Source organism: Aulonocara sp. 'chitande type north' Nkhata Bay, linkage group LG15, assembly GCF_057382095.1.
Source record: "Aulonocara sp. 'chitande type north' Nkhata Bay isolate Kocher_YH1m ecotype deep benthic linkage group LG15, A_spYH_male_GT1.1, whole genome shotgun sequence".
Classification (NCBI taxonomy): Eukaryota; Metazoa; Chordata; class Actinopteri; order Cichliformes; family Cichlidae; genus Aulonocara; species Aulonocara sp. 'chitande type north' Nkhata Bay.
Window position 1 is genome coordinate 5,677,509 of NC_141358.1, and position 20,940 is coordinate 5,698,448.

At 41.1% G+C, this 20,940-nt stretch overlaps 1 protein-coding gene across 3 annotated transcripts in view; it reads right to left on the reverse strand.

The window, feature by feature from the left end:
- Positions 1 to 20,940, reverse strand: part of LOC147312342 (MAM domain-containing glycosylphosphatidylinositol anchor protein 2) — a 198,961-nt gene that overhangs the window by 13,006 nt on the left and 165,015 nt on the right. For all 3 annotated transcript variants that reach the window (XM_086263598.1, XM_086263597.1, XM_086263596.1), the window contains 5 exons: positions 20,452 to 20,600; positions 15,361 to 15,538; positions 7,788 to 7,808; positions 5,536 to 5,691; positions 810 to 971 (listed from right to left, as the gene is read on the reverse strand). In XM_086263598.1, coding sequence (XP_086119724.1) covers positions 810 to 971; positions 5,536 to 5,691; positions 7,788 to 7,808; positions 15,361 to 15,538; positions 20,452 to 20,600 — 666 coding nt within the window. The remainder of the gene's footprint in view (positions 1 to 809; positions 972 to 5,535; positions 5,692 to 7,787; positions 7,809 to 15,360; positions 15,539 to 20,451; positions 20,601 to 20,940) is intronic.

Consider the following 20,940-nt stretch of genomic DNA (forward strand, 5'->3'; position numbering starts at 1 on the left):
GGAGGGCTTCAACAGTGCATAAACTGCTATTTTTGTGCTAGAGCAAAACTCCTAAATGCACTGAGCGTACAAACAGCACACATTCAAAGCAGGAGTGCTTGTGGTTGGCTGATTGGGTCTCTGGTGAAGAGAGTCAGATGTAAGCCACAGAGTGCTCCTTCAGTCGCTCCGCCATCTTCAAATGGGCCATGCAGGGTTGTTATCTACATTGTGAGATGAATGTGAGGGCTAACACCCAGAATCTGTGCGCACACCTTTGGAAGGAGTGTGTTGCAAAAAGGAGACATCTTTTACTTGAAACATCTGACAGCTACACTTTTTGGAAAGAAAGCGCAAAGCTCCACACCAAACACACCACTGGGAGAAACTCTCAGGAAATGACTGCAATTCTGTTGCTTAGAGGAAAAAGTGCTGCTTTCTTTTTTGTTTGGCCGTGACTACTGCGTTTCCTCTCTCACAAACAAGAAGTCCTTCACAAAAAGAAAGAAAAAACTCCAGTGAAATACACATCTGCTGGACACCAAAACCAAGAACCTCATCATAATTAATGCCAGCGGTATGTCCGACAGATGCTTGATGACGTACTCTTTTAGAAATAAAATTTCATGTGGTGTTGCCTTACTGACTGTGCTTAGTTCCACGAGAATAAGAAAGCAACTCCTTTATACAGCAGAGAACTGCCAAAGCAACTTGAAATCCACTCAAAGCTGGTTTTGCTGCTTTATCAAGCAAAAACGGGGAGCAGTGATAGACTGTAGAATTGTTTAAGAAATTAAGCAGTGGTTTTAAATGAAGGCAATCATTCTTACCTATGTGTTTCCCATACATGTGGTAGAAGAAGCCAAAGCAGTAGGCAGGTGGATTGGTGATACCATAAGGGTTTTTAGGTGCTACGTTGAAAAATGGACTTATAAGCCGTGCTTGGTCTCCTTCCTTGCGCGGTCTTGACGTCTCGATGTACATGTAGAAACCTTGAAATGGATAAAAACACACATGCGGACACCAGAGTTATGAGAACAAAATAAAAGGGGTTCTACATTTTCATAAACTGTGGTCTGATCTTTCAGTGCCTTCTCATCCTCTCGTGTCAAATACTCCCGTTTTATCAGAAGAGACGGCTGTTCTTCGGATTAGATCTTAAACCAATAGGTGTGGTAATACAAACTGCCAAGAGCTGATGGTCTAATTTAAAAAAGCAGAAAAGACTTATTAGAAGTGTGGCAGTAGCTTAAGTCACAGGTTTCACAGCTGTTGCATCTTTCTCATAATTTGTTTTTTTTTTAATTACTTGCTGATTCGTTTTGCCTTTACTCCCTTTCTACCTTTGCTTGGTTAATTTTAGCCATCAAACCTACCCGGCTTCACGAGATTAATGCAGCAGGTTTGAAAAAAAAAAAACAGGCAAATAAACTTTAAATATGATTGCACGCATACAAAGATCCATATGTAACATACTGGGAGTTAGATCTGTATGAGAGGAACATAATAGAGCATCTAAATCAAAACTATTGACACAGTGTGACTAAACTAATAACACAGTTTTCATGACTTTACTAAACAAACTCATCATTTATTGGCTGAGTGAATGCTGACCCCAGCCCAGCAGCCAGACCCTGAACTTTAACAGGTAACAAGCAGATGAGCAGTCAGGCTGCTTCTTCCATTTTAAGCTGTTTATATTTAGTTATATATATATAATTATATCTCTATATATTTCTCTGAATACTTATGTTGGCCCCATCAGCAACTTCACTGTCCCTGACTGTGAAATGTCACAAACATTTCTCTTTGAATCCCTGACAAATTGTTTTATCACTGTAAATATTGCGGTAATGACACCTTCCATAATAAAGATAAGGGCCAGAGCTCACTAGTCGCAAAAAACCTGGCACAGATACAGTGAGGTTACATTTATGGTCCCTTGGTCTGACAGTGGTGGACAGCAGCAGTGATGCCTATAAGTCAGACAGCCCTCTGCGTGCGAGCCAAATTATCTGAAGCCAATCTCAGCCCAGCCACAGGCACAGGCAAGGTAGCTTGTGAGCCGCTCCACAGCCCTCCAGCCAAAATCAAATGGAATATCTCCCTCAGCTGAATCTCATATTAGATAATTATGCACAAAAAAATGAATGGGGCTGCTAATGAAATGCTGGACATTTTGAAACCATTAGGTGATTAAAGCCAATGCATTATTTACTGCCTCAGCTGCTGCTGCTGGTACCGTAGCACCATAATAGGCACCAACTGTATATTTCACCACAGACAACTTCCATCAAAGGATTCATTAAAAATCCTCTAAAAGACTCTTGCATATCCATTTTTCTTATTTATTCCTTGAATATGCAATACCTGTACATGCAGCTCTCAAGAGCGAATGCTAAACTTACTATGCAGAGTCTAATTTGGGTGCCATGGAAACAGCGACGAGGCTCATTTAGAAGATTATCTTGCAAATAAATGATGATCAAGGATCCTCACTGTTAGTTTGTGCAGCATCAAATATTTGGTGACACAATGAGCACAGCTGAAATCATCTTCTTTGAATTGTCCCATCTTATTTCGTCGTTTTGAAAAGTGACACTTGTTTTTGTGTGTTTGCAAATAAACATATGAAATAATCAAAATGCTATGTGTCGTGCACTGACCGATAATGTGATAATCACATTGCTTCACTGTCCCCTGGGGGCATTTGTGGATTCATTCATTGTGGATGGAGCACATAAGAAACAACAGTGTCCATTTAAATGTGTGCATTCAACATGCTAATTTCTAATACAACAAGCAGGTAGACTTTTTTCAGAGGCTCGCTGACAGCTGGCAAGAATGATCACTAAGGCCTAGACCAGCTGTGGTTTTTACTATTACCACAGATTTTTGCAATATCATTGCTCAGCCGTACATATAAATCACAAGATGAGAAATATTATGAAATTACTTGCCCACTGGTTAGTGAATGTTAAGGTTGGTCACGATTTGTGTTATACTCTGCAATATTTTTATCAATGCATAGAGGTTTTTGCTACAGTGTCCACTGTAATTGTAGCCTGTAAGATTTATTCAGAGAAGAGAAACAATGAGTTCTTGGCAAAGACACTCTTATCATACATGATAATGACCCCGATTGCATTACAGCAATGTGGCGATCAATATACATTGTAAGCTCATCTATGATATATCACCACATCTCTATAACTGAAGGTAAAAAATATGCTCCGAATGGACCCAACCCTTCCCAAAAAACAAAACAAAAAACGCATGTATGTATTTACTAGGGTGTTAACTTACCACCATTTTTTCCCTACGATTTTTTTTCTTTTTCAAAGCAACTTAGATCACTTATGTTCACATTGATATGGAGGAGTAATGACATAATTACTCTGCTAATTGAATTGGTGGGGACAGGGTCACAATGCCTGCATTTTATGTTTTAATAAAACTATCAATATTTCTTTCCACTGCATTGATATTATATCGCAAAAGGAAGCCAATACAATGTACCGCCTCATTGATATTTTGTCTGACCTCTAGGGAGGGCTAACGCACAGGCAGATTGTGCTAAACAACAGGCCATTAAAAACAGCGACGCGCTGTTTTACGGTTTATGTATTTGGGGCCTTTTAAAATGCACCGATTCATCCATTTATTGTGATTATTATCTTTTCCTTGTGTTTTTCAGGAGATAACAAAGACCACTTGGCTTGGGCGATGTGTTAAAAACTTCCAACCAGCCACCCTGAGTGTAACAACTGGCAATAAGGATTGTGCGCACGTGTGTCGATTTCCGGAGTTCTCCCACTCCCAATGAACCATTTCCAGCAAATGCAATCATGGAAGAGTATTTTGAGAAAAAGAATACATAATCACCTAACTGGGATCATTTCGGTTTTGAACCAGACAAAATGGGCAATCTGAAGGACTCGGTGACCTAAGGGACTATGCAATCAGATGAAGGATACCTCTGCTTACATCCTCTGAATGAACAAACAGATAGGGCATAAAACATGCCATGATATGGTCGGGAAACTTAACCACACATACATTTTTGCTCCAATTCTTAAAGATGACTAGTAGTTCAACCTTTTAAGGATAAAGGATAAAAGATCTGATGTCTCAACAGGACCTGGAAAAACTAGTCCATGCATTCATCTTTAGCAGGCTTGATTACTGTAACAGCATCTTTACAGGTCTACCTAAAAAAATCAGTCAGACATCTACAGCTCATTCAGAACTCTGTTGCTCGAGTCCTCACTAAGACCAAAAAAGTGGACCACATCAATCCAGCTCTGAGGTCTTTACACTGGCTGCCTGTCCGTCAGAGGATAGACTGGTCTATAAAGCTCTGAATGGTTTAGGACCAAAATACATCAGTGACCTCCTGACCCAGTATGAACCTTCCAGATCCCTCAGGTCATCTGGATCTGGGGCGATCGTGGCTCAAGAGTTAGGAGTTCGCCTTGTAATCGGAAGGTTGCCGGTTCGAGCCCCGGCTTGGACAGTCTCGGTCGTTGTGTCCTTGGGCAAGACACTTCACCTGTTGCCTACTGGTGGTGGTCAGAGGGCCCGGTGGCGCCAGTGTCCGGCAGCCTCGCCTCTGTCAGTGCGCCCCAGGGTGGCTGTGGCTACAATGTAGCTTGCCATCACCAGTGTGTGAATGTGTGTGTGAATGGGTGGATGACTGGATATGTAAAGCGCTTTGGGGTCCTTAGGGACTAGAAAAGCGCTATATAAATACAGGCCATTTACCATTTTGGTCTTTTATCAGTTCCCAGAGTCAGAACCAGACACTGAGAAGCTGCATTCAGCTTTTATGCTCCTTATATCTGGAACAAACTCCCAGAAAGCCTCAGATCAGCTGAAACACTCAGTTTATTTAAATCCAGGTTGAAGACTCACCTATTCTCAGCTTCATTTAAATAAAGCACCAAATCCGCACTTAAGCTTAAATTTCAAAACTTACATTTTAACTACTGATTTTATCCACTGTCCTGATTTTATCTGTTTTGATTTTTGATTTTATATACTGTTTTGTTTGTTAGTTAGTTACTGTAGTTAGTTAGCTTGTTTTAATCAAATTTAAATCATGATTTTTTTTGTTTTTGTTTCTAATGTCTCTGTAAAGCACTTTGAATCACCTTGTTGTTGAATTGTGCTATATAAATAAACTTGCCTTGCCTTAACTCCAATTGATGGGTCATTTCAACTAAAGACAGCTTCACTGACATTTAATCAATGACGTATTTTGTCAAAGAAAAAAAATCATGGAATGTGCGTGATGTGGGACAACTCAACCTGCCAGTTGCAATTACTACACGCCTTGAATATTTCTTTAGAGGTTAATTATTTATCAATTTCTCTCTCAAGGGCAGGCCATCAAATTAGCAAAGTAAGACAATGAGAATCATCTCCTCCATTAATAAAAAAAGAAGTAGACTCAGCCACTAGCTAAAACAAATATGCAATACTTTTACTAGGGATAAGCAATGATTGGCTAGTCGCTGCTTGGACATGTCAAGGGTGGAAGTTTGAGCTCCTTACCTTGCTTGGAGCCACTGTGATCACCACTAGGGCCAGTGTTGGGTGTATACTTGGTGTCGCGGGTGGCTGCACTGTGTCGCGTCCAGTCAAAATCATCATTCTTGTCCTGGGTGAACATGCAGATGGGCTCCTCCTCAAAGCTGCAGTGGAACTCTCCTGGTGAATGACAGAGCACGTCGTTTCAGAAGAGTGAGAAGTTATAGTACACTGCTATGTCTTGAGTAGTGCGACATCTACTGTATATCTATGACATTTCCTGCGGCATGTGTGCGTGTGTGCATGTGTCTCGGGGGGATACATAGACCAACCCGAGTCCTAATTACATCATGCAATCTGGTGAAAAGAATTTCTATATTAAGATGTGACCTCTCACTGACTGTGAGGGAGGTGCCATTGAATGTGTTTTTCTTTTTTTCTTGACTACGACATGCAGTTCTGTTTTCTACTTAACCAGAGTCTATGAAGACAGAGTGCTCCACTGAAGAAACACCCAAAGGCGGTTTGTGTGTGCGACTATCAGACAGCCCACTACCGAAGCATGATGGATGACATTCAATAAACGCAGCCACAGCACAGTAAATAATTTCAAACTTAATATAAATCTCCTGTTAAAACATAATTTTGTGAGGTTTGGCACAGGTACAGTAGAAAACTTTTATCTGAATCAGGTGAGCCTCTTGTGATTTTGAACAATCCCCGACATCCCCCCTTTTTAACAGGTTTAAAAGAAAAATGGGGTGATTGTTCTCCAATGTTTCATATCCTCTGACCAGTGAGACTTCTTTAAACCCGACAACCGCCTTTTCTACCAGCTTCCATCTTCTCTGTCGTAGGTGTGCAGGTGAAGATATTAAGTCCCCCCACCCGTGACAACAAGTTCAATACAAGTGGAATGACTGAATGAGGGTGGAACGACGTTGTTATTGGTCACATGAAAGAGAATGTATAAGTGAATAGACTGTGATGATGAGTGCAAATCCCCATGCACTCAATTTAATGAAGGGGTAGTGGCTGGATCGACTCTGTCAAAAAGAAGAGAGAAAAAAAAAACCAAACGATGCAAAAAGCACCTGACCAGAGGACTTGGCGGTGCTAAGCGGTGTCCTCAAAGAGATAGCAAAAAACACAGCATTTAGATTCAGGACGCAGGCATGTGCTCTGATAAATATTCATTGATTTATTAAAACGTAGCTGGGAGCAGTTTGGAGTGGTGACCTTGAGAGGAGCGGGATCTGCAGCTTTTACTCAGGTAATGGAGGTAACACAGACGTAGAGGTGTGGTGTGGGTGGATGGGCCGGGGGATGGAAGAGGGCAGTGATGCTGCGAGGCAGAGAGAGAGCGAGAGAATGAGCTGGAGCGAGAGAAGAAGAGGTGGTGGAGAGGGAAAAGTGCAGCAAGGGGCCGCGTTTGAGGCACTCTTGACTCTTCTCCTCATGAGCATGCAGATTTAAATGGAGGTCTAGCTCCTGGTGCTAGACATTAACGTCCCTATCCGCAGTGAGCTAAACTAAATGTTTTCGCCTCATGCGCCTCAGAGAGATAGGAGGATTTGGAGGATAGGCAGAGGAAGGAGGCAGGGGGGAAGGGGAGGCATGCAGGTAAGATAGTTTCCTGGAGGGATTTGGATAATGATGTTGGTGATTAGGATGTTTGCTATTATGTTGGCAATGTTTCTGTGAACACCCACCAAAATATATATCTATAAAAATAAATAAACCACAATACAAGGCAGCACACTGCTGCACAGCAAGCAATGATTAAGTCTGGATTCTCAAGGCATGAATAATGTGAATTTGTAAAGTTTCAACAATGAAACAATGCGTCATAAATGAAGCTAAACATTAAAGAATATAAACAGCTATGGCACAAATGCATGCATAATTAATGCTCACAGAGCACAGAAGGTGCAAATAAACTCATGCGCCCAGAAACACACACACCCACACACACACACAGATACACCAAACGACATCCAACATCTCATGCAAACGCCGTGTCCAAAATGCACAATGTCAAATATCCTGACGCAAGCCTACCCTTTTCTAAAGGCAAGCCTTGCTCAATCATTGCTCATTTACTCCTGTTTTAGAGTCGTTTAAAAACATCTTCCAGTTCAATACTGATTATTTAAGTCGGCTCTCTATAGACGAGACAGTTACTTGGAGTATCCCCACTGTTTTCACAGCCGGTGTTGTGTCAGAAGGAGCACTCTGTCTGATGAGACATGCTAAGTGAGGTGCACATTACTTACTCAGGTGAGGGTTGATGGGAGCTGTGGAAGAGAAAGGCCAGGGATAATCGTTAGTACAAAAAATCTTAGCAGCCTGTCATTACATGAAACACTTATTAAGAGAAAATGTGCATGGAGGCACACGCCGACGTAAAAGAGGTCAACCTGTTGCACCTTCAGACTCTGTGTGGCTGCCTTGTGAGCTCTGCTATTCAGCAAGTAGCAGAGTATTACACAGGCATATATTAACCTTTTGTGAGCAACAAGGAACATATTATGTAAAGATATAGCAGAGAAATAGGTTTCTTTCTGGAGTGTGTGACCGCAGAAACAGAACACTGTTTGCAAAGTATCTGTGCTTCATCTCTGTAAAGCACTTTTGCCTTCTCACTGTAAAAACACGAAGGAAACAGACGGCACCAATCAACTCCCGCACTCAGAACAATGATTATTGAGCAGACACAAAGAGAGATGTCTGGGATTTGAAGTGGAAAAGGTGACAGCATTTATTCGCAGTCTGTTATCTAATGTAAAAGAGTGAGGGATTAGGAAGACCAGCCTGACCACATTAATAAGCTTATAGCGCAACTGCTTATCATTACTGCCATTTACTGGCTTTGCTGATGTTCTTGTCCAAGGTGACTTCCATTTAGAACACTAAGCCTATTTTATCCTTCCATTTAGGAGCCAATAAATCACAAAAATGAGTAATAATCACAAGTGTGTCTGCTAATCAGTTTCCTGCAACTTATATCCTGTCTTTTCAAACCCATCATTATGAAAACGCTAACGGAAATACACCGAGGACTTCTTTTGCATTCTGTCCACCTAACCACAGTTCAATGCTTCCCTCATTGATAATTTAAGAGGCTACTGCCGCAGCAAACACATAAAGGTCAAGGGTATCACACAGAGTTGCAGCGAGCCAGTTAGTCGGCACTTCACTTTTTGCAGAGTAAATACCATTTAACCTGTCAAGAAGATTCATGGGCATTTTCATGATCGATTGCTGACCGGCTGAATAGATGCGATACATCAGCTTTACTACAAAACTATGTTGCTGGGTGATTTATGAAACCTTGCTGTTCATGGAGGGAATTGATTTTAATCCAACCAATTAAAGTGAGTAATAACAAATCATTCCTACAAAGGAAAACATGTAGTGAGAGTGGCGAAGTACAGTGGCGCTGATGAAACTGCTGTTTTTAAAAGCTCAAGTTACATAAAAAGGAGGGATTTCTGTTTATTGTTGTGTAACTCGTGGAAATGTATGTTTGCTCGGGGATAAAAGGGGAGATAGACAAAGACACATGCCGTGAAGCAACTAAAATTGCATTTTCAGCGCACACCTTCCTTGAAAACGCTTTAAGAATCTTTTATGTGACTGTGAAAATACTCGCCGCCCGACAGTCACTGCTTCCCACTGAATCTACAGTGGACTGCACAGAGCAGCACAGACTGCAGAGGGGGAGGAAATCATCCCGGCTGTTGCAGAGAAAATGTTTTAAATGACAACTTACAGCCTCGAGCCTGCGAAACGGATGCTGAGGTTTCCGACAAAACTCTATTCTTTCAGGCCCCCTCCTGCTCGCCGGCTCTCTCCATCTCAATGTCCCATTTCCTGTAACTCTCCCTCCCTCCCTCCCAAATCCCTCTTTCTTCCGATACTGTGGTTATGAAAATGTATTTCGTTGTCTGCATTTTTTTTTTTTACCTGCAGCTTCCCTCAACTGACTCACTACGCCTTAATCCAATCCAAAAGAGTGTGTCTGCTCAAGCAGTGTCTCCATACACACTAAGGAAATCAAGCTGTGCACAGAGAAGGCCCAGAGGCTACTTTTACGACTGTTTTGCATGCAAACACTCTCTCCAGATCACACTTGCATAAAACAGATAATTTTACTTCCAGTATAGATGACTATATTGGATATGGGAAAACAAACAAGCATTAAAATAAACTGCGACAGAGCTCAGCTGTTGACTCGAGCGTTTTAAATGAAGCACTTTTTTTAAAGAAACGTTGCCGCCTTGTCTGTAACTGTGTCTGAACTCCTGAAAACAAGTAGCAGACCTCAATTGCCCTTCTTCAAATGCGCTATGCCGTTAAAGCAGAGATGTGCAAAACCCTCGAGCTCACTGCAAAGGCTTTAAAAAATATCCCAGATTTTCTTCTTAATGCTGCAGCACCCTGCTTTTCCCCCCATAGCTAAAAAGCCTCAAATAATGATTGAGGATGAAATGTAATTTTGATAGTTGTCAAGATAAAAACTCCCAGTGATCACACAGTGGAGTGAAGAGCGGATTTTTCTTTTCTTTTTTTTCTTTCAAACTTCTGTTATTAGAGCACATATTAGGTGCATGTCTGCCTGACTCCTGGTTTATACTTTTCCAGCTGAGAGGACAAAACAAGCTGCATGCTTGATGCATGAATGCCTTCCATCCAAATTGCCTAATTTTGATTGAAACACAAAGTGAGCTCATTGACCGCCAAAGGACATTGGTCCATGGAGGCTGTTCCGGATACAATCACTGACTTCATCTTGGCAGGATTCCCTGCCCACTGGCCTGCGGCTACATTACAAAGCAGCAGACAATTCCAAGGCTCCAGCCAAGTGTCCTCATAGACAACAGTGGCATGCCTGGTTTTATCCTTTCTTTTTTCACTGACCTCATATAATCCACACACTCCCACATTCCCATCAATCATATTTAGGGGTTATGGGTGCGTGCCATGATGTTCTGAGAAGGCCCTGTGTTGGCTCCACAGCTGCCCAACCATCAGCTGGAATAATGACAGTGTGGGTAAATGTAGTTCAGCAATCTTTCCCTCGTGTCTCCGTGACCAAAATAACAAGAGCGACATCACACCATTGTGTCCTTTTTTACAAAAGCCTACTGAGGATGCACTGCTCTGCACAAGTCCTGCAGTAACACACATGGACACACCCGAGCCATGCTGAGCCCCGTGCAAGGCTGTTCTTTCATTAGCGCACATATACATATATGCACTGATGGATTGGCATTCACTTTAATCTAAAGAACTAAGAAGTATAAATGACAGAACAAAGAAGACAAAAGGATATTTGATTTGATTTTATTGATTAGCATTCAAATATCTCAGTGAAGACAGAACAAAGATCTACCACAAAGCAAGAAAGCATGAGACAAGGCTAATCAAAAGGTATTGGCTGAAGCCATGTCATGTCACAACATGTTACAGCAGCAATCAAAACAGTTCAAATCATAAATATGCTGGTCCCAACTCTTCTACCAAAAACAAGAGTGGATTTCAAAGGAATGTCAAACGGAGGGACCATCCAGCTGAGCACGGGGAATCCATGAGTCATGCCTTGCACACTTGGTGAGCATAGATTAGCACGAAAAATGGAAACAGCAAGAATCAGCTAGCTCTGTCTGAATCTTTCAGGAGGTAAAGAATCCCAAACACCAGCACCTCTAAAGCTCAATAATTAATATGTCATATATCATTTAATTCTTACCAACTAAAAAAGAAAGAAAACAAAAAGAGTGAAAACCTCTATAGCTCAGAGATCTTTAAGGCTTTTGAGCAGTTGCCAGGCTAAAAAGAAACTCTGGGGAGTCACTGCTACAAGGCTAGCTGTTCAGTCTTTGTTCTAATCCAAGCTCACTGACTGCTGGCTTATATTTAATGAACAGATATGAAAGCTGTATTGATCTTGAATAAATGTATTCCTTTAAGTGAAAGTACTTTATAAAGCAGGACTACTGAGCATGTACAAAATACTGTATCAAAACAGCAGCTCAGGTTAAAGCATGCTTCACAGCAACACAAAGAGACAGAACCTGGGACAGCTTTACCACTGAATCACTGCTGGTCAAACAGAAACACCCCACTTACAGTGAGAAACTGAATTTAATATAAGATTTAGGGAGTTTTGCCTTGAGGAGAGGTGTTGTATATGTCACTGCAAGGTGCATAAAAATGGAATATTAAGAAACAGCAGCAGTGTTTTACTGTGACACTGTGAGGGTTGACTGGAGGCTTAAACATTAAATCCTGTGTATTGGAGGAAACAAGAGAGGAAGAGAGACATAGTGGGGGGGAGCGTTATGAGGAACACCAAACAGATGCTGAGTTTGTCACTGCAGCAAAATTTAAAAGAGCATCTTCAGAGCTTGGTGACATAGCCATTCTTCATCTTGCAACTGGGGACACTGTAACCGCTTTTGTGTTTTCGTGCCAAGTCACAGAAAAGCTGCTACCATCGACTTTATGTGGTTCAGAATGATTGCTCGGCCTTTTGGGCAATGATGGAAAAAACTTCCTCTAATGGAGGACTTATGTTGCAATTTAACACAGGGCAGAAATGTTCAAGCTAACAGCTAACAAACAGACAAAGCCGTGTTTTTTCTGTAGGTTTTCTTCATTTTAGGGTCACAAGGAGGAAGAGACTATCCCACCGTGCAAGGCAAACACATGAAATACGTTTATCGGTTGCTGTTCAACTTCCCATTTATGCAAATACTCAAATAAATGAATAATTGAATGCAATTACCAAAGTGTCTGCTGAGTCTATGCACAAATTTAGACTGGAAGAGCCAGGGCTAAAGGTTTATTCAATCCCGCAGCCTCCTTATGGTGAAGCAACATTGCTTGCCACAAATTAATCCAGTTAAAATTAATAAAAATGCAAAAGTCATTAAATTGATTAATTTGGGTTAGTAAACCTTATTTGTGCTTGGACCCTTTGGGAGTTTCCCAAACAGTCAAATATTGGACATGTCTTTGAATCAGGACAATAGCAAATGCAGGACTGCCATGAAAATGCTACCTTAGATTTATATACCAAAGACAGGACAGGACTTAAACATAGTGATTACATAGCGATAAATAGAAGAACTTTTATGACTTTTTTTTTTCAATTCACTGTAAATTTTCAAACCCATAAAGCCTTTGTGCTACAGCCCATACACAGATGCCCCACAGGTCCATGTTCCCCAGTGAGAATGAAACTGAAGTGATAATGGAGATGGTCCTGGGCTGTATTTCACACATCAGTCTCAGAGCAGAGTGGATACGGTTCAGCCCTACATTAGCCTGCTACCGTGGCGTTATGCTGTGTGTGGGAGAACAGAGCAGCCCTAGAGTGATAATTAGTCCAGCCTCTCGCTGGGCAGATGATTTGCACGTCAGCATTGGCTCTCCTCTTTCTATCTTTTTTCTCCTTCTTCTTCTTTTATTAATTTGTTCCCCTGTATCTCCCTTTTCTTCCCAGTCCCAACTTGGCTGCCTCCATCACTCCTTCTGCGCTACTCCCTGCCTTAATTAGCCTCAATTCCCCTCACTTCGCTTCGACTGTATTCATTTGGATTCAACTCCACTGAATTCAATTCAAGGTTGACCGGGGGAACCGCGCAGTATCACAAACTACTACAAAAATAACAGCGGAGAAAGTTTATCTGCCTCTCTCATTTCTCTCCTTTTTCCCAATTCTCTTTGCAGAAGCCATGATGAGCTGCAGTGAAACTGAATTATTCACAACTGCAGCAGCACCACTCCGGAAGAACTTGGCAGTCAGTGATAGACAGAAAACAGTCAGTCACTTAGTTTCTGAAGATGTACATCTCAAGTACCTGTGCATCTGTTCACTGGTACTACTGGGCCAACTGTGGATACTACTGTAGTCTTTGTATTGTTTTTGCCAGCATGCCATCCCACAAGCTGGAGAATCTATCTCTGTTTGCAACCTGCTATTTCGTTCTGTAAAGAAATACAGTGTGTTTTGATGTATTCTCAGTGGTCGCAGTACACAAAATCCTTGTGATGTCCTTCTGGCTGCTATTTTTGGCTGCTGTACTTTTATCAGAGAGACTCTTCTGATTCAACCTCAGTTTAACCTCATTTGTTATTATTGCTTTATCTCCTTAAATCCAAGGCTACTGTCTGAGATGCCCACCTGAGAACCGTCGCAAGGCTATAAGGTCAAAATGAACAACCTTGAGCTCTATAGATGAGATATACTTAGGAGAATTTTGAAATACAAAGTCTATTTTGAGTCCTTTTCAGTCTGGAGATAACAACGAGTGACGATTTTGTTTCATCTGAATCAGAAATGTAAATAGAAGATTTTAAAAAAACAGCAATAATCAACGGGTCGGTGATCCAGATGTTACTGCTCCTGTTTTAAAAATTCTCGAGTGCAACTCTCATCTACATTTTGATGCATCAGAAATAAATCCTAGATGCATTTTAGTGGTGGCAGTAAAAGGTGGCCATTTCAGTCAGTGTGACATCCTTGGAAACCTTTGAAAAAAACTCTGCCAGTTGGGTTTTTATAACAAATTCAACCTGGACTCAGAACAAGGGGCCCCAGGGAGGACGAGGTCAGTATGACTAGATGTATTTATTTATTTAGTTACAATTTTTCAACCTTTTTCTCTCTCTCTCTCCTGTAGCTCTTGCTTTTTTCCCTTGCTGTCCCTCAGGTAACTTCACGCTTTCTCTGGAGCAACGTTAGCACTGTAGCGATCTGCAATTACTGGCTGCACCGATCTGCGCTCTGCTTGTTGTTACAAACTGCCTCCACTTCCTTTGGAACCCGGCACGCTCTGGGCAGACGGCGTCCCTCCCTGCGACTGGTTTTGTTTTGTTGTGTGTTTCCCTGTTGCGTATTAAATCATTACCAGTGCTGCCGAGCTCTTCCAAAAAAGGGTAATTATTGCAGTTTTCTCTATAAAATCTGAGTATTTGTAAAACATTTTGTGGCTTGTTTTAGAAAATTGCTACATAATTATTATTACTTTTATTACTGTAGTCTATATAAAATAAATCAAATAAAATTATTACTGTTCTATCTGGCCACCGAGTCTGGGCAAATGTACAGTAAGATTTTTATGCTTTTCATGTCAGGGTCCATGTCAGGCATGGTGAGGGCAAGAACCTTTCAAAATATTTACAATGTGAAATTGAAAAGCCATTTATTATATGAGAAACAATCCGGGGGACTAATCAGATCCTCCGACAAAGACAAAAGACAGAAAATTGCATTGTTTTGGGAGGGGGGAACCGAGCGAAGGCAGCAAAGCATGACTCATCTCTGACCAGCTCTGTTTGGTCTTGTTACCCGGGCTACATGCTTGAGTCATCTGAAGCTTCAATGTCATGATGATCTCTCAAGCACAGACACAACAAGTCAGCCTTTGCCCCGGTACAGGGGAGAGCTGACTCAAGCAATGAAGGTCACTAAGAAGGGATTAGTCAGTTGATCAGCATCCATTTGGCTCAAAGGAGAAAAGAAGCAAAGCCGGCTGAATTCAAGCTGTCTACAGATGACTGAATGTGTTACATGCAATTCAAATTACTTCAATCAGTTCCCTTTTTTTTTCCCCACTCGCTCTTTCCTCGTACGTCTTATGCAAAATAACTCATCATCGGATCCTTGTAATGACTGCTGATGCTACGGCGAACTTTTGATATCATCATTAGTGATGAACGTACGCCGTAAGCACAAACTTCAGCGGGAGTTAAAATCTCTTGTCTCCTTTACCTTGTTTTTATCTGTTTGCTGGCTGTCAAAACACTGAAACAATGGAAAAAGTATGTAGCGCTTACCACTGTAGGTGACGATACGGATGGCGGAGTCCCCCTCGCCGAAACGCGTGATGGGCGTGAGGCGCACCTCGTAAGACTCGGGCTTTATCAGCTCAGTCAGGTTATGCGTCATGAGCTCTCCTTTGTTGATTGTTCCATCCACTGGGATCTCCTGCTCCCACCAGCGCTGGAGCCCCATCTGTGTCGGAAGAAGAACCACATGAGGTTTGGGATATTAGACATTTGCTAGTTCTGTTTATAACTAACAGATTTTCAAATAGCAAAGTGTTCCTGCTGCTGTTGAGGATTGGTATGTTCCCCTTCACCCTTTGTTCTATTTTTCCACCTTTCTGCTCCACATCTGAGCAATCAGCATCAATATGATGCAGTATATGGTATACTTGACAGACTCCTCTTTTGTTGTTACCTCCCACAGCCAAGCAGTTGGACCAGCCTTGGGTTTCTTTTTCCCGTATTTTCCTTGCTTGTATCATTTGTTCTGACTGTTAGCTCATTTTACAGACCTTACCTTTTGCTTTCATGCACCATTTGCTTCATCTAAAGTCCTCCCATGCATGAACGCTAGTCTGTAAATAAAGATCATTTGGGTTCTTGTCTCTGTGAACTGTTCACACTTTTCAAAGAGCTGTTCTCAATACTGTACCAATAACAGATCACAGGGTCTCTAATGTGATCTCATGTGATGCATCTTCACTATCAGCTATATATAGGTTCTGTATGCAGATTTACCAAATAAGGAGAGTATGTGCCATGCAAAGAAAACACATTCTCTCATTTTCCTCCAAGTGTGACCACAACTATGTAGTCCTTTAACACGACTGTATAATGTTCCATTTCATCTGCCAATTAAGACCGCCTATAGGCATCTGCGCGATTCACCAATCTGCACGATCCAAGCTGCACAACAAAAACAAATTTCTTTTGTAAGCTGATGACGGTGAGATGCTCATTAACCATATTTACTTTCGAAGCAGCTCCCAGGGTCAGAACTAAAAGACTGCTATTAAGAAGCAGCAGACACATGTTTCTATTAGCAGAAGAAACATTATCGTAGGTTTTATAGGCATTTTGTAAGTACAGTTGTGTTCTGACTGTCTGCCTGATTCCTTTAAAGAATTTCTATCATGATGTTCTGCAATTTTTTATTTTTTTTGCCATCTCTTTATAAAGGGACCTTGAATTGCCACGATTTTTCTATCTTCTCTTTCAATAATGTGCAGCAAACAGGCAAACTCCTGGCTGACTTAGTTCAGGTATCACACAAACTTTAATTCCTTTTGTGCTTTCTGATATAATGCAACCCCTCTGAAACACAAACAGCAAAGCTAGATTTGCTGGTGAGGGGCGAGTGAAGGAGGGTACATTTTATCCTCGATTATCAGATTAACAGGGCACAAAGACAAGCGATCGCGTCTGCATCACAATTAGTGACCGTACCATACAGAAAGAAGTGCACCATTAGCGGAGGGAGACAGGGATCGAATGAATGAAGGTGTGACAGCATTGAGTCAGTGTGCATGTGAGGGAACAATACCAATTAAGTAATTACTTAGAGGCTGGATGAGCCGCAATTATGGCGTGCAAGTTTCTATCACCATTAGTTTGCAGGTAAATAGGGTCCGTTGTCTCTCTGCGGTAATTACAGAGAGCGCTCTAGCCCTTACCTATGCTTTGAAAATTTTTAACTTTCCCCTTAAGCACAAAAGGCATGACAGTTAATTGCCATAAATTACACAGTGTCAGCCTGTATGTGTCTCGTCCTATGTGTGTTTCAATCCGCTAAAATAAATGATAATATGGTGAGGATATTTGCTATTGTGATATATCATAATGATGTGAGAAACTGATCAATCAGAAACTGACTACTTAAGTTGCTGCTGCTAAAAGGGTGCTTGCAAGTTATTGAATCCTCGTGTGAATGAGTGTGAAAATGCTCTTTTTCACGTAACTTTATGTAAACCTGTATTATGTACTGCATGCATTATGTTGCTGTAGTAATTTGCACATGCCCACTGGTGATGAAGTACATTACTAAATAGGCTTTTATGTTTGGCCCTGAACTGCAGCCAAGTTCTCTATCTATCTATCTAAAGAAACAATTATTTAAAAGTAATTTTTAATGAATTTTTGGAAATAGATCAGATGTTTATTATGTTCAAAAGCTGTGGCTAAAACATGAATATGAGACTTGATGTTCATCCAGTTTGCTCAAAAATTCATACATTTAAATATAAATATTAAAAATTTTATTTTTAATACCCGATTTAACCAGTAAGCACCAAAAATGAAACATTTCATGTACCTTATCTCACTGTTGTTCACAAATGCCCGTGGCATTATGTGCTTATGTTCAGGTGGCTGTATAATACTGAATAAAATTAAATATACACATTTCTGTGTGTGTGTGTGTGTGTGTGTGTGTGTGTGTGTGTGTGTGTGTGTGTGCATGGCTTTTAATATTGGTCTTGGCTAGAGCTGCTTTATAAAGGTCTCCCCCCCCCCTTATTAAAAACCAACAGTGCTTAAATATGCAAATCAAATCAAACTCTAAATGCTGACTGGAAAAAAACAGAAAAACATTCAACTTTTCAGACACTTTGACACATGCACATACTTACAGGCTTATGGATTCAGCCCCATTGTTTTGATTCCCATTAATGTTCACTGAATCCACACATTTGCACTCAATTAAGGCTTCTGTTTACATCCCATTAGCTTTCAATCTCCACATTTTCCCCACAGATGTAGAGAGCCGTATTGATTTAATTTCCTTTCACTGTGGCTGCGGTTCAGGAGGGGATTTATAGGAACTTAAAAAAATAAAAAATAAAAATAAAGCTGATCAAAGTGATACTAATAGACTTGAAGACAAACTCCAGAATAACCAACTGCTGACATAACGTTAGACAAGCTGATCTACTGCAGATTACTCGCATGTAGTTAAAAAAAAAAGGAGGAGTAGAGGCAGAAAAGGGAAAAAAGGGAGCCGCAAGATGGCAATACATGAGCTGAAAAAAAAGTTATCTTAGGAATGGAAACAGGCAATCAAGGTTCTGGACAGACTAGAAGGGCTTGAAGCCGCAAGAGTATCAAAACAAGGCAGATATAACACTGGTTCCTTGACAGGTGCAGCGATTTGTGTTTTGTGATTCTGACCGGTGCATGCCTTTCAGCTTTGGAGTCATTTCCATTTCCCTCCCCTTCAGTCGGACCGTCTCTCATGAGGGCACTGGGCGATAAGACGGAGCAGTCCATTACAGAGGCATAAGGTCTACCAGTTCTCAAGTATTAATTCAAAACTGAGAGAAAATGATAATGATTCTCAAGGAATGGCAGGGGAGCTGCTGCTGGTTCTATAAATAGAATGAAGCGGTGTAGTCCGTGTGCCAATGCTTTCTTTACTGCACCATTTTTTCCCTTTTTTCAAAAGGTATCTTTCTTTTTTTTTCCAATTTAGAAAAAGAGCCACTCCTCCTCCTCACTTCTTCTTTTTCATTTCCTCTTTGCATGCTGCCTCTGCCTCTTCTGGATTTCAACTTTTCTTCACCACAAGGCAATAAAAAAAATGTCATTATTGTCCTAAATCACTAGCAAAGGCAAAGACCATAGATAGTACACTATATGGCAAATGCCACAGGAAAAAGTCAGAATTTTCCCTTCAGTAAAGATTCTCTGACTCTGATTCTCATCTAAGACAAAGGAAGATTGGCCGTTTTACCTCGGAGCAAGCAGATAATGGTCCCCCAGATATCAAAGCAAGAAGGTGGAAAGAAATTAATTCGCCCAAACACAGATCTTCTTCTAAAACAGACTTGGGTGGTGATGCTCTCTCACTTGTTCTTCTTAAATAAAGAAATGCACATTAGATTGAAATGCTAATGTGATTTTAAATTTGCATTTGGTCCATTCTAGCACAGGTGCAGACTTTACAATCGTTACAAATGTGCACAGGACCAGCTGAAAATAGGAAAAGCAAATGTATATTCCTGGCAGGTTTTCAGACTAATCCCTGGCAAGTACACGGGCTCGGCAAGCACGACATAATTTATTACCAAACAGACCAACTGAGATAGTTGACAGAAAAATCACTGCGCTACACAAACATAACAGGTCTGAAATGTGTTCTCAAGCGTCAATTCCTTGAGGGTGTAGAGTGAGACAAACACTAAATTATATTATTCATTACAAACACAACTGTCAGGGTGTGCTCCCTAATTCGGAGCAGAAATTAGACAGATTTCACTCAAGCATGCGCCACATTTCTTCATCTTAAATTTTTTTTTTTTAATTGTTTTTAACATGGTTGCAGATGCGCCTCCATGCAGCAAAGGCAACGTGAAATTCTGCGGCAAGTTCAACATTTCAAAAATGTGTGGTGCTGCACCTGCTGCTCTAAATTAAAAAAAGAGAAAAAAGCAAGATCAAATGTGCATCGCCATGGAGGTGGGGGACAAGACAGAGAAAGAAGAGCAGAGAGTGGAAGGTGCTCATTGATTGCCAAAAGAGAAAATGTAACCACGCCATCCATCAATGCCGCCTGCCTGTCATGTGTGGAGCTTACTTGAAAGGCAGGAAAAAGGAACACAAAAAAAGCAAAAAATAGGAGCTATGCTCGCTACTTCTAGCTGCGGGGACCCCTTTCACTCTTCTGATGGAAAGCAAAAACAATTCATGGAAACCACAGACCATGTTGAGCTGACTGCCCCTGACAGGTTCTCAGTGATTCCTGCTCGGCGCACGAAGGCTCATTCACGTCCTGAAAAACTACACAATAAGACAGATATGAGGTTTGGCTCTATCAATCGGGTACAACACGCAAGTGCGAGCACGCTGTGCAAAAGCTTCCATCGTGTGTTTAATTTGCCAATAAGAAAGGCTTTTACATGCCTGTCGTGTGGGATGACTCTAATTTATGTATGAAGGGTTGGAAAGAGGCTGACCAATACCCGTGACAAGTTACTGTACCAGATGCCAACATTTCATGACTTTAAGACTCATGTAGTGGCTCTTCTGGCTGTGATAGTAGCTCACAGAGAATAGAAGACTGAACAATAGGAATGCAAATGAGCAGGCACCTCATAGCAGTCTTACCTGTCTGATGCCTAGTCTGTAGGCAACAATACGGTCCACAGCATTTGGGTTCATCTGGGTCCACTGTAGCTTGAAGCCATAGACCCTTGGCCTGTTCTGCCACAGAGGGTTGTAGGTATCATAGTAGAACTCCGGGGGGTAGGCTTTCCCTAGAGAGAGAAATAATTAAAAATAATGACCATATTTATCACAAAACAGATCTAGTCATAACGAGACATCAAACCTTTGGGAATCAAGGGTGCGTTTAATCACGTGTAACTATCACAATAAATACGTTTCCCTAACTTTGTTATCTTAAGTAAGCTGTACTTTGTTTTTCTAAGGAATCAAGTTTGCATTTTTTTTTCAATTCTGGGAACTAATTCAATTTTTAAGTGTATAAAATTCTTATTTCTGTGACAACTGTCACCTCCTCGTCTTGTAAACGGACAATTTTTCCAGTCCAGATTTAATAAACAGGTCAAATCAGTCTAAAAAAAACACGAACGC